This window comes from Phallusia mammillata, chromosome 2, assembly GCF_965637545.1.
Source record: "Phallusia mammillata chromosome 2, kaPhaMamm4.hap1.1, whole genome shotgun sequence".
In the NCBI taxonomy this organism is placed as follows: Eukaryota; Metazoa; Chordata; class Ascidiacea; order Phlebobranchia; family Ascidiidae; genus Phallusia; species Phallusia mammillata.
Genome location: NC_137253.1, coordinates 28,865,781 through 28,878,935, shown reverse-complemented (window position 1 = coordinate 28,878,935; position 13,155 = coordinate 28,865,781). Strand labels below are relative to the sequence as shown.

At 37.3% G+C, this 13,155-nt stretch overlaps 1 protein-coding gene across 1 annotated transcript; it reads left to right on the top strand.

Moving 5' to 3' along the window:
• Positions 1-10: 10 nt before the first annotated feature.
• LOC145214325 (GPI ethanolamine phosphate transferase 3, catalytic subunit-like) lies at positions 11-13,145 on the top strand. Its single transcript, XM_080082836.1, has 15 exons — positions 11-327; positions 1,528-1,728; positions 2,492-2,644; positions 3,210-3,325; positions 3,624-3,766; positions 3,977-4,076; positions 4,645-5,488; positions 5,735-5,912; positions 6,869-6,993; positions 7,662-7,789; positions 9,643-9,832; positions 11,184-11,395; positions 11,917-12,077; positions 12,564-12,787; positions 12,886-13,145. The coding sequence occupies exons 1-14, from the start codon at positions 11-13 to the stop codon at positions 12,750-12,752; spliced, it is 3,057 nt and encodes a 1,018-aa protein (XP_079938962.1). The 3' UTR covers positions 12,753-12,787; positions 12,886-13,145.
• The last annotated feature ends 10 nt before the right edge of the window (positions 13,146-13,155 follow it).

Below are 13,155 nucleotides of genomic sequence, written 5' to 3'. Positions count from 1 at the left end.
TTGCAAACCCATGGGTTTTATAAAACAACTATGTTTTTTAATCTTAATCATCACCACATTCTTTGTGGGTATTTTTATTTTTGCCAACGGATTTCTATTGACAAGACATGAAATGACTTTGAAAAGTTCCTGTGAGAGTAACACATGTTGGACTGCTCCAGAAATCAACAAAGTTTATAGCAAGGCCATTGTGATCATCATTGACGCATTACGATTTGACTTTGCTGAATATAAAGATTATACAAGCAAACTTCCATATATTAATAAACTTCCAGTGTTAAGGGAGCTTGCTGCTAAAAAGGGTTGCTCAAGTGCAAGATTGTTCAGGTAATCATATTCAAACTCATTTTTGTATTTAAGGGAGTGTGTCTTTCCAATTGATTTGAAATTCCGCAGAATGCCAAGCTTATTTATTTGGGGATGAAATTGATTCTTATTGTTGCGTACCAGAAATGCTAAAATTTGCTGCCAGTGGAACGGGCATTCTATCTACAACAGGGGTGGCCAACCGGTCAAAGCCTAAGAGCCAAATTTTTTACTGTGTTACCACAAAGAGCCGCATTATACACATGGGCACACATGTTCATTTCCTTACACACAGAGACCTGTGCTTAGCTAGATTTATTCTAAAACGCACACCAACATAATAGTGACTTGTAAGTTCATCATAACCCGAAACAAACAATGGATGGATTGTTATTTATTTTGGAACACATTGCAATATTGCTGTTGCTTTGTGTCTCATTCACATTGTACGCAACAATGAGCAATCATTCATTGTTCAACAATTGAATATTTGTCATCATAATCAAGCCATTTGCCACATAAGGTTGCAGTTTCAAGGCAAGCAAAATTGTCATAGCTTTACTTCAAATTTAACGATTTTCGTACCAGATCGCCTCAAACTAACCAAGATATCCGCAGTGGCCCCAAACTTCGACAACAACCTAAGAGCCGCATGAAACCAGGCAAAGAGCCGCGGGTTGGCCACCCCTGATCTACAATGTTAATTGCAGAAAAGATCTGTTAAAAAATATATTATTTTGCTCACAGCAGAGAAAAGAATTACAATTGCTTGCTAGCAGTGCATTTAAACAATATACAGGCCACACTTTAGTTAAACTACAAAGTGGTTTCATGCGCTGTGTAGCATACACTTTGCATGTTACATGCTCCTGGGCTAAAAATATATGACATGTAGTGGGATTCAAACCCATCCCAGTCTGCAGAATATGGCAGCTGACCTCTTTTACTTGCTTTGCGCCTGCTGAAATTGGTCTTGCACGCGAACTTACGGGTCATGCACGTGGGACATGTCGGTCCTGCATGCACGAGTTCTCGTCTGGAACTGTCATGTTCTGCAGACAGGCCCATGACATGACACTACCCAGGGATGGTGCTGAACATGCTGAGATAAACAGGCTTTATGGTAACTCAACACTAGTCCAATTTCAAGCACTGTTGCCTGCCACTTCAGTTTTCTACTAGTTCAACCAAGGAATCACTAGCATTTTTTTCTTGGTTTAGGTTTCAAGCTGATGCCCCAACAACAACTATGCAAAGAATAAAGGGTTTCACAACTGGAAGTTTCCCCACATTTGTGGATATCAGTAACAACTTTGACAGTTCTGAAATCACTGAAGACAACATCATTGATCAGATTGTTGCACAGAAATCAAACATTACATTTCTTGGCGATGATACCTGGTTAAATTTGTTTCCAGGAAGGTAATAGGGTTTTCATGTTTTGTATATTTATGTTTATTACATAACAGTTATATAGATGTACATGAGTCTATAGCAGGGGTTCCCAACCTGTGGTACGCGTACCACTAGTGGTACACGACGAGCTTTCAATTTTTTTTAAAAAAACTTGGATTCACAACTTCATATTTTGTTTACAGTAAACACAAACAAAAATCTCATTAAATTTAGTTGTGGTGCTTAAGTGTTATTTTAGTAGGCCAGTATTATTATTCTAAGTAAAATATTATTCGAGCAAATTAGTTGTTCTGCAAGAAGTGGTATGCGTAGCAGCAAAGAGCGTCCAAGTGGTACGAGATCGTAAAAAGGTTGGGAACCCCTGGTATATAGGCTTAAATTTTGCTACTTTATGCTAAATGTCTTGCAAAATGATAAAAAGATCTATCAGATTTGAAATGTTTTGCAAATGTTTTAAATGTGACCCACCCAGGATAAAAAGCAATTTGTGCGTACATTTGGCTGTGGACAGTATGTGTACTAATTTATGCCAAATACCAACAAATAATTCAAATTCTACCTTACACACTGCCAGAAACATGTATAAGGTGATAGAAGGCATTTATGTACATGTCCGATTATACCCTAAAACACCAAGGTTTGTCCAACAGCAGTGACCCACAATATCCAAGCTTTTTATGTCCAGATATATGCCTGCAACATTTAGTCCAAAAATAGTGATACAACAAAAGTTTTTATTGATGTCATGACTTTGGTTGATCTGTTGTAGGTTTTCCACTGCTCTTCCATTTCCCTCATTTGATGTAAAGGATCTACACACCGTAGACAATGGAATCTTAAATCACCTATATGATGAAATGCAGAAACCAGATTGGAAATTCATTATTGCACATTTCCTTGGGGTTGACCACTGTGGCCACAGGTAGCACAAATATGATTAAAGCCTGTTAAATAAAATGAAATTTTACCATTAGAGGTGGCATTTCTAGCTGAAAGGGTGTGTACAAACCAACATTTGGAAGTATAAGGATGGAAAATGGGTGAATCGTACAATATGCTTTAACACTTCGCCACTGCACCAACGAACAAAGTATAAAACTCCTGGGTCATGTATAATTAAAAATAATGCTCTCGAAAACAATTTTAGAAAGGATACCACTATTTAAAATATTTTTGTATGCAGGGTGTAAAACTGTGTTTCCTTTACTTAATGCAGAGTTGTTTTGCCCAAAGTGCCAGGAAATAAGTAGTGTGTATTATTTAGGATGTGCATTTAAATGAATTATGCAATTATACGGTAAGTAACTGATAATTAACCATAGTTGTTCATATTCCTAATTTTTTAATAGCCTGCTCAGAACTTTGTTGGCTTCGGTTCCAAAATCATGAATTTATGTTAATGTAGCTTTCCTAAGACCCAAGCTTTTAAAGATTTTTTCACTCATTTATGTCATGTTTAAACATTTAGATCTGGTGTGTTTTTTCAGGTATGGTCCTGTACATCCTGAAATGACTGCAAAACTTGGACAGATGAATGAAATGATTCAATCAGTAGTTGAAAAAATGACAAACGACACATTGTTGGTTATTATGGGTGACCATGGCAAGTTCATTTTAGGCATTTTAAATTTTAAAACAAGTTTAGAACGCTTTAAGCTTATATCGAACTATACAATACAATTTGACGTTAGCAATGAGTGTATTTTTTCCCTAAAAATGTATGCAAACACAAAATTTTGTTGGTATGTTAAAAAAGTGAATCCCAAACCTAGACTTTTATCGAAATAATTCTGATAATCTGGTGTTTAGTTTGGTGCAAAAAAACTGACAATTAGGTTTTGTGATTAACCAAAATATTGCACCAAAAGCCTGTTAATTTGTTAGTCCTTGCTTTTGTACAGGAATGACTGAGACTGGTGATCATGGTGGAGCAACTGTAGATGAAGTAGACACTACCTTATTTGTGTACAGTCCCCCCGGTGCTTTGTTTTCTCCTGACAATGCTGTGTTTGACAAAAACTGTTACGATTCTAAAATACAACAGGTGAGTTGTGTTTGACCAAAACTAGTATGATTCCAAATTACGATAGGTTTGTGATGTATGGCCAAAACTATTATAACTACAAAATACAACAAAAATATAACAATAGTGGATACATGTATGGGAGTTTTAGCATGTTTTGTAGTGTATTGAATTCATTTTCTGTGTTGATTTTTATGTTGGTTAGGGTTTAAAAGAACTCTAATTTTTCAGGTTGACATTGTTCCTACGCTTTCGCTGCTGTTTGGTTTTCCAATTCCATTTCCAAACCTTGGTTCATTTATTCCTGCCCTTATTACCGGGGAATCACATGGTGAGTAAAGAATACTTGAAAGTAACAGCAATAATTTATTAGGTACCCACTTGTTTTTGAAAAAAAAAAATTGTCTAATGAGGAAAAAAATGACCTGAAAAGCTGGTAATGTCTAACACTGCGAGCCCACTTAGCCCGAGTAGCCCAATTTAGCCAAGGGCTAAGCGAGGGCTCAGCGGACTAAGCAACTCCATAACAATGGCTAGGCGAACGCTTAGCAGTTTAAACCAGGTCAAAAGCCGTAAGCAGACTAAGTATGTTACACGGGCCAACAGCTTTAGTGTAAGCTAAGTGGGCTGAACTACCTGGATTAAGCGGCCTTAGTCTGAACTGAGTGTTGGTTATCGGGGCTAAGCAGGCTCGTAGTTTTAGACAGCACCCTAACTGATAAGAAGAAAATGTACAATGCTTTTCTTCATTAAACTTATAAACAGATCAGTTTATAATGTTTCAACAGTCAGTTATATTTCATATATTTTCCAAAAACATATTGTGACTTAATGTGGCATTAAAAGTTCACTGTGATAGAGTTTACTAAATGTTTCAATCACATTTTTGTTCTGAACAGGGCATCAGGTCTCCAACCTCAAACAGGCCCTCACTGTGAACCTTAAACAAGTCCAGAACTACTTGCAAGAATACAACAAGATGCACAGCACTTTTCCTCAAGAACATTTTCAATCCCTAATCACCGCAATGACACAAATATCACCTCAAAACTTCAGCTCAGTCGATACACAAGATGTTATCCAATTTCTACGTCAGGCACGAGAAATGTGTCACGAAATTTGGGCCCAATTCAATGAAATACTTATGGCTGTTGGGTTACAAATATGTGCCACAGTTATGGCGTGGTATTTTCTTGGTCTAGCTCTCAAACACTTTATAGCTGCAGCAGTAATACTGTTTTGCATTGACTGCATGGCACAGTTTGCAGAGGACAAAATTCTGACTGGGTTGATCATATTTTATGCCACTGTGGGTGCCATCACTGTTTTAGCAGCGAAAAAGGCAATCAAAGGGGAAAATTGCCTTTGGTTTTTGCTGTCAGTTGTTGCTGTGGCTTTCTATGGTGGGATTTACACAGCGAACAGCTTTATTTTGAATGAAGACAATACTATATGTTACCTTTTCACATCTATGCAATGCTATTGCTTTCTGAAACTGATCACAAACTCAAAAATTTCCAGAACAAAACTTCGAACAAGCAAAAACTTGTTGAAACGAACATTTCAATTTGCAACATCATTTTACCACGATCCTTTTACCATCAGCATGATTTTGAGTATAACTTTAATGCTGGTCACAAGATATGCATTCACATTTAGAGTTTGTAGACCAGAACAGTTTTGGTGCTACAAAAACTCTGAAGAATCATTCAGTGCAATAGACCAGTCTTCTGCTGTTGTAAAGTAAGTGTTCGCAAATTTATTTTTAACTTCAAAAAACAGCAATAAGCTAGTACACAACTGTAATAGTTGGAACTTTGGTTACTCTCGGACACAGAAAATGTGATATTAAAGGGGTTGCTTTATTTGATAGCAGTTCAATAATAGAAGACTTGTAGTCCATTAAATTTACTAGCAGTAATTTGTTTTGTTGTTTTTCTATAACAAAAGTGTACCATTAAACAGGTTTTTGTGTTATGTACTTTTCAGGCCTGTTTTGTCAACAATATCTCTTGTTGGAATTGTTCTCACGGCAATATTTTGGTTCAAAAAGACCGGAAATAGTCGAGGTTTGCTTTCCCCTTCAAGAATATGTGCACGAAATCTCATTCCAATTGCTGTTGTGTGTATCACGCTACACTGGGTTCTTCAAACCTTTCCTTCCAAGGTTTGACAAAGTTACTGTTTTTTATGTTACTCAATCTAATTTAATATAGACCAACATGAGTGTTTAAGGCCGATATCGATCATCGGTACGTAAGTAGGCCGAAAACCGATATTCATTTACACCTTTTTTAGCGGCAAAATACTTCAACTTGGTTAAAAATGCGAACGTTAGGTGATTGCATGAGACAGTGACAAAAAACTGTAGCTTTTAAGGTCGTGTTTTGCAAGCCTGCTTTATTCAAACCTAAGCCCGAACCCACACCGAAGAGCACAGTCTAACTTACAACCCTGGTACACATGCAGTTTGTGGGCCCCAAAAGCATTTCTGGTAGTAGAAACTTACTTTTAAAAACAAGTCCAATGTGAATTTAATCTGTTATATATTGATCAGTAATTTTTAATGCAGTGCAAATGTTGGATTTTCAGTGATAACCATGCTTTCATGTTGGGGATTTTGCGTAATTTTGACATCCATAAGTCACTAAATCAGGGGTCCGCAAATAGTGGGTCAAAATTGGGTCGCTAGACCTTCCAGTGTGGGTCGCAAAATATTTCAAATTTTCCATGAATATAAGCATCGCATCTATACTAGCATTAATGAACTTTCAGTATTTTCAGCCTAATTGTTATTGCATTGTTCATATGACTATGTAACTGTTACATACAGTCTATGTAACAATGCAATAAGTTAAGCGTACCTGCGCAACCAGTCATGCTTTTCTGTTAACATTTTGCTGAATAAATACCTTCGTTTACATACTGTTTTATGTGCTGAGTTTCGCTTTATTTTGTGCAAGAAAATAGCAACTGACAAAAGCATAATAGCAGTCTTAGTATTGATATCTAGTTGCTTCAAAACAACATCAAAACAAAATTTACAGAAAAAAAAGTACATGCCCCATACGGAACTATTTAGTTATCTTTAGTCTTATTGAACATAATATATATGTTTTTTAGCAACTGGATTCTCTTCCTGATATGTACGTGACATTTCTACCTCGATGTGCTTTTGTTTTACTGCTCTCTTGCACCATCTGGTGGCTGATATCTCCTATCACCTCCCATCTTATCTATCCAGACCAGTAAGTCAATTATCACTAAAAGTTCTGAGCAAGAAACTTTAGCGACATTGCTCCAACCTGCGGAACTTGATGGGTTGAACTAAAGTCACCAACATTACTCCCTAAGTCAGGGGTGTCCAATTTGAACACAACGCCGTGCCAAATTTAGTTTTAAAATATACTCGCGTGCCAACGTTTGGTACTTTTTCCAACCATTTCTTAAACGTGTTAACGGTACGGGCTCAATTTATGATAATCCAAAAGCCTTTTTATTATGTTTATGTGACACAAGATACAAAGAATTTGCAACGGGGCTTAAGTTTTGTCAAAAACGGGGTTGTTTACCTTTACTACTGATAATCTTTACTGAAGTTAGAATAAAGGCCAAGAAGAATCAATAGAAACAAATTTAATTGCGTGACAAATCCTAATGTTTACCACCTGAATTTGCGAAAGCTTGTGTGCCATTTTTAAATGCTCTGCGTGCCACGTGTTGGACACTCCTGTCCTAAGTCGAAAAACAAAATAGACGGCGGACTCATTGTGAGCAAAAAAGTGACTTCATATAATGAAGAAAATATGCCATAGTTCAATTACAATTACCATAGTTTTAATTACATTTTTTCAATTGTGATGATTTAAGTTACTATGTTTTTATTTCTGATGTATCATTGTTACTTTGTTCACAGCAAAGGAAGATACGTTGATGAGTCGAGTCAAACTTCAGATGCTCAAGTTATATCGGAATATTATCACCAACTGAAAGAACAGCTGAATAAAAATGTGTCCGCTGGCCAAGGAATGTCCAGGAACAACGGTAACTCCATAAAAGCAGTATCTGTTTGCACGCCTTATTTACATTCTTCGTTTTTAAAGCCCCGTGGACCTTTTTATGGCTGATCCTATAATTTGCATTAACATCGGCAGTACTCAACTTCTTACTGATTAAGTACCATCTTTTTACCATCGCTGCGTACCAACTAATCCTATTCCTTAAGCTTAAATGATGGGCCGAGAAAAGGCATATTTTTCGGGTTTAGGTTCACCTGTTTGTAAAACGAGCAAGAAATTCTAACACATGTGCTTTGTCCAACAACAGACCTGTTCAGTTGTTGCCGATGGATACCACTAGAAAACCTTGTTAATTATGGGTCCCCTGAATCCCTGAAGGGGATACATATTGATTTTACTCGAATTGTTTTGTTTGTTTTTCTTGTTTTTTCTTCCCAAAGTTTGTCCGACTCGTTTTTCCATCAAATGTTTGATGGATTTGGCTGAAATTTACACAGATGGTAGATATAGTTATGTAGATGTGCATCCCACTTTGTTTTTGTTGATAACCCCAGTATTTACCCCGCTAGCCCCCTAAAATAGGTATTTTTTTCCCGGAAGTTTGTCCGACTCGTTTTTCCATCAAATGTTTGATGGATTGGGCTGAAATTTACACATATGGTAGATATAGTTATGTAGATGTGCATCCCACTTTGTTTTTGTTGATAACCCCAGTATTTACCCCGCTCGCCCCCTAAAATGGGTGTTTTTACCCAAAGTTTGTCCGACTCGTTTTTCCATCAAATGTTTGATGGATTTGGCTGAAATTTACACAGATGGTAGATATATTCATGTAGATGTGCATCCCACTTTGTTTTTGTTGATAACGCCAGTATTTACCCCGCTAGCCCCCTAAAATGGGTGAGTTTTTAAACAGTTTCAGATTCGGCTGAAATTTGGATTTCTTGTATAGTATGCCATTTATAGGTGTCGATTGTTGTGTTCAACCCTGTAGTCCTAACATTTACCCCACAAGCCCCTAAAGTGTAAAACGTATTTGTATGTTACTGGGCACCACAAACGAAAGATTTCTTTGGAGCAATAGTGTTACAAGGGCAACCAGTTGTATGTTGCTCGTTGGTGGGTTGCTTGGTGGTCGTTTTTGCGCCATGGCAGTTAGGGGCTTGTTAACAGCCCTATGACGTCAGAAACAGTAACGGTTGTTGCTCAAAACACCTCTAGTGGTCAAAATTTAAACATTGGCGGATTGGGCTGAAATTTTGCAGTACTATTGATTGAGTCATTGTGGTTTTTATATATTTTTTAGTTTGTGTGTCGAACCCAATTAGTTGCCCTACTAGCCCCCTAAAATGGGTCAGTTTTTTAAAACGTTAAATAGGACATACTTCAAACAATATCTGGGGTGAATCTAATTTTATAGTTTGTATTCTACATAGTATTATTATTTAAGCCCAGTGCCGATCACTGTGTTTTACCTTACAACACCCGACTTTCTCATGGTTATCTCTTGAATTGCATTATTTTCAACTTTGCATGTGTGGGGACCCATGAGTTTTTGCCTGCAGAAACGACTTAAAGTTATAAAAGACGATGGCTAATATGGGACCCAATACAAAATAAGCATAGGAAATATATTCATGTTTTAAAATAGGTTATAGTGTATATGCAAGGGCAATATGTGCTAAGCCACCCTTCTAGTGTCATTTACTTGCCATGTCGCTTTATGTAATGTCGTAAACGTGGTTTAGCTAAGACATGCTATAGTAGGGAAGAGAAGACGGTAGTTTAACCAGCTCCATAGCGTTTTGTTGTTTATGAATCACTTACGAGAACGGTGATTATAAGCCATAATCTTAACAATCATGATTGTTTTTGTAGGTCATCAAGCTCAGGCCCCACCAGCCGCGTTTGGTCTCTACACATTTGCATCTACTTCTATGCTGGGCATGGGCGAAGTGTTGTTGGTGCTGATTGTTCTTCTTCTCGACGTTGAAATTGCCCCAGTGATGTTTTTCTTTGTATTGTCCATCGGTTGTTTGTTGGAAGTCATATCTATGGACGAAAACAGGTAAGAAAACGGCTATTTTTTGTTTTTTAGGGATTAAGGCAGCGTGGTCCAACTGCAGGCCCGCGGGCCAATTGTGGCCCGCGAGATAATTTGGTTGGCCCGCGAAAGACCAACGTATTAATGACAACTATAACTTTTGTTTTCTATGTATTAAAATGTGATAATTAAACAACACAACATGCTGCAAAATCTCCTATTGTGACCCATGACAAAGCATTGTTGTGTAGTAAGGGTGCTGCGTATACAAACCGCGCGGGAATTTTTGCGCCAGAATAGGAACTGAAAGTTTTTAACGGCTGCTACTTATTTTACAACTATAAAAGATACAAAACAGAATTATCTATTGATTGAAAACGTTGTATAGTCACCCTGATGTTCGTGCCAGAAAAAAGTTTTACCTGCAAAATTTCAGACCTTGGCCCGCGGAGTAAGTTAACGATTTTTATTGGCCCGCAACAAAAAAAAGTTGGACCACACTGGATTAAGGCATCGTTTTGAAGTGAGTAAACTGAAATCTTTAACATTTTCCGACTTCTACTCGGATAAAACCAAAGTTTTTTCACCCTTGCGCCATTTTGATTTTTTTTAAATAGTGGAAAATCAAAGATTCTTGAAATTTGACGACTCCGACTTCACAAAAATTTAAAGAAACGGCTCCAACTTCCTTAAAAGTGCTGACAGATTGACGCCCCAGTCCAACCCAACTTCACAAGTCCGTTTTTGAATGATCCAATAGGGTGCTCGTTTTACGACCAAAAATAAAATATTATTATGCCACAAAAACCTAACAGCAGCCGTTAGTTAAAATTTGGTTCAAATCTTCGTGTGTTTTTTTCGATTTGGAATTGTTTCTGCTGTTTTAGAATCCCACGATTCTTACGTAATAACCGTGTCTTTGTTTATTTTTTTCAAACAAAGTTATATCGTTGTAAATCGAAACCAACCATAATAAGAAAGCTTTAGAAAGTACGCACTGTATCTTCTTATAATGTCTAATTTTGAAGCTGGTGACGTTAACCAATAGGCTAGTATACCAACTTACGACACTCCAGTTTGTTGGTAAGACACGCCCCACCAAGACTGGTCATAAACCACAGGGGAATTTAGTCTACAATAGTCATGCAACTGTAAACCATAATAAACACGCCTCTTTTGTTCAAACGAGTAATTTTAGGAGAAAAGTATATCTTGCAAACGGTGTTCCTCAAAGCACGCCACAAGTGCATGTACATTAGTATGCACGTGCACCGCCGCAACGTTGTGAATCCGCGACCGCATGTAGCCATACAGTCCTATAAATGACCATGGTATCAATTGTAAAGCGTTTTAACCCTTTTCTTTTATGTACTAGTTGCAAAGGTGACATGAAGGTGTCGTGGGTATCCGTGTTTCTTTGGTCTTTGTCATCATCATTTTGGTGGTTCGCCACCGGCCATCAGGGAGGAATCTCATCTATCCCATGGAACGCAGCGTTTGTTGGTTTCCGTGGTAACCACCCAACCGTTGCTCTGCCCGCTGTCATGGTGACGTCAAATATATTCTCCTCGCAGATTTTACATACAGGTTCAGTTGTTTGTCGTTCATATTGGTAGCGATTTTTGTAAAAATGTTTTGGATGTTTTGTGGAGTAAGTTTTTCATTGCAGATAGTACGTAGGCATATGAAACCGGTAGACCTGCTAACATAAGAACTCATAGCAGACAAAGTTTTCTGAATACCGAGAAATGGTTTAAAGGGCACAGTTATTTAAAGCAACAGTGAGACTGATATAGGTTAGAAGCCAAGTTTATAGGTTAGGTGTGTTGCTATTTCATTACAAAACTTGACCCCAGCCCTAATATCCCTAACCTCAGCATTTTCACAGATTTGCTTTCAAATATACGCTCTTTGCGCCACCTATCGGTATTTAGTAAACTTTGTCAGCTATGAGTTCTTACGTTGGTAGAATTTCCAATAAAACTGTGTAAAAATGTTTCGTTTTAGTTTCCCAAAATCTCTAAGAATTACTTTCGTACGTTTTAAACACTTCATCATTTAAAACATGTTCTGTAAACATTTTTGATTTTTGGATATCTGATTTGTAGCTCTTCTGCCATTGGTTGTTCTTTGGCCAATCACGAGAGCTCGCTCGTCGCCACGTGACCAACGCAAGTTCGACAGCGAGTTAGATTTCGTCCAATCAGAACACTTCTGGCCGTCAATGACCGACCTGTTTATGAAACATATTTTATTTCAAGCAGTGAAGGTAAGATCGTGCCAATATACAGTTTTATTTCGAACGCCTTCTTTGGCGGAAATTACGAAAAAACTGCTACAAGCATTTTTGGGGTTGAGTTGAGTTTATTTCGCCTGGTGAAAAAACACATAGCGATCCAACTGTACTGAACAATCACCAAGCCAGGAATAGCTGCGCAACGTTAAGACGTTATGGGCGCAAAACAGTGGGTGACACAATTGGTGGATCATGATTAAGCGCGGTGCAGCTACATTTATGCCTTACATGTCGTTTTCATACGTTTCTTTATGATGTGTTTAACGTGATACATCTTACGGTTTGGGCAAAAAATGGTTCAAACTTTTCTTCATAGCATGTTACTTGACCCCTGACATAAACATCAGTCACTGTAATGCATTGTTTTTCAGTGGAAATAGGATATAACTTACATTGCTACAAACCAGAAAAACAAAGCGATTAAAAACACATCTCCTACTTATTTTTTTTCGCTCACAGATGTTGGGTTGCATGACGTCATCGTTTCTTCATCGACGTCATTTAATGGTTTGGTGGATTTTCGCTCCTCGCTATCTTTATGAGAGTGTGGCGTTCATAGTAACATGCATATGCAGTGTGCTTTGTTTCTGCTACCTAGCTCGTATCAGACAGTGTATGGAAAAATGGATTCACAAGAAAATTTCATGATGCTTATAACTTTGGTGTGCTTCCCGTGGTTTTTGGTAAGGCCCCTAATTTAAAGAATTTACTTATTGTTATAAAGTACATGTTTTAAAGTACAATAAAGTACTTTATAAAGTACAATATTTTTTTGTTCAAGGTTCTATTTAGCTTTGTGGAAATCTATACAATATGTTGATTTTGTGACAAGTTTCAAGAAGGAATTTTTGTACGGTCCTATCCTAAATCTTGACTTCAAATACTGTTGTTAGACAAATGCTTGATCTGTAATTATGTTCTGTGCTTTGTTTGTTTGTCTGTGTGTTTATTTATTTAATATGTGACGATTGACTTTTTCACTGTGTTGTGTTCTGTGCTCGCACAATTATTCAAAATAAAAAGTGAATTTCATTAAATCAAGCAACGTCCA

What these genes read in the sequence shown, in the direction of transcription:
- LOC145214325 (XM_080082836.1), top strand. Translation starts at nt 11, where the DNA reads ATGGGTTTTATAAAACAACTATGTTTTTTAATCTTAATCATCACCACA. An exon ending in ATATCTATGGACGAAAACAG is followed by an intron (nt 9,833 to 11,183) that starts GTAAGAAAACGG and finishes TTTATGTACTAG; the next exon opens with TTGCAAAGGTGACATGAAGG. An exon ending in CTCGCAGATTTTACATACAG is followed by an intron (nt 11,396 to 11,916) that starts GTTCAGTTGTTT and finishes TCTGATTTGTAG; the next exon opens with CTCTTCTGCCATTGGTTGTT.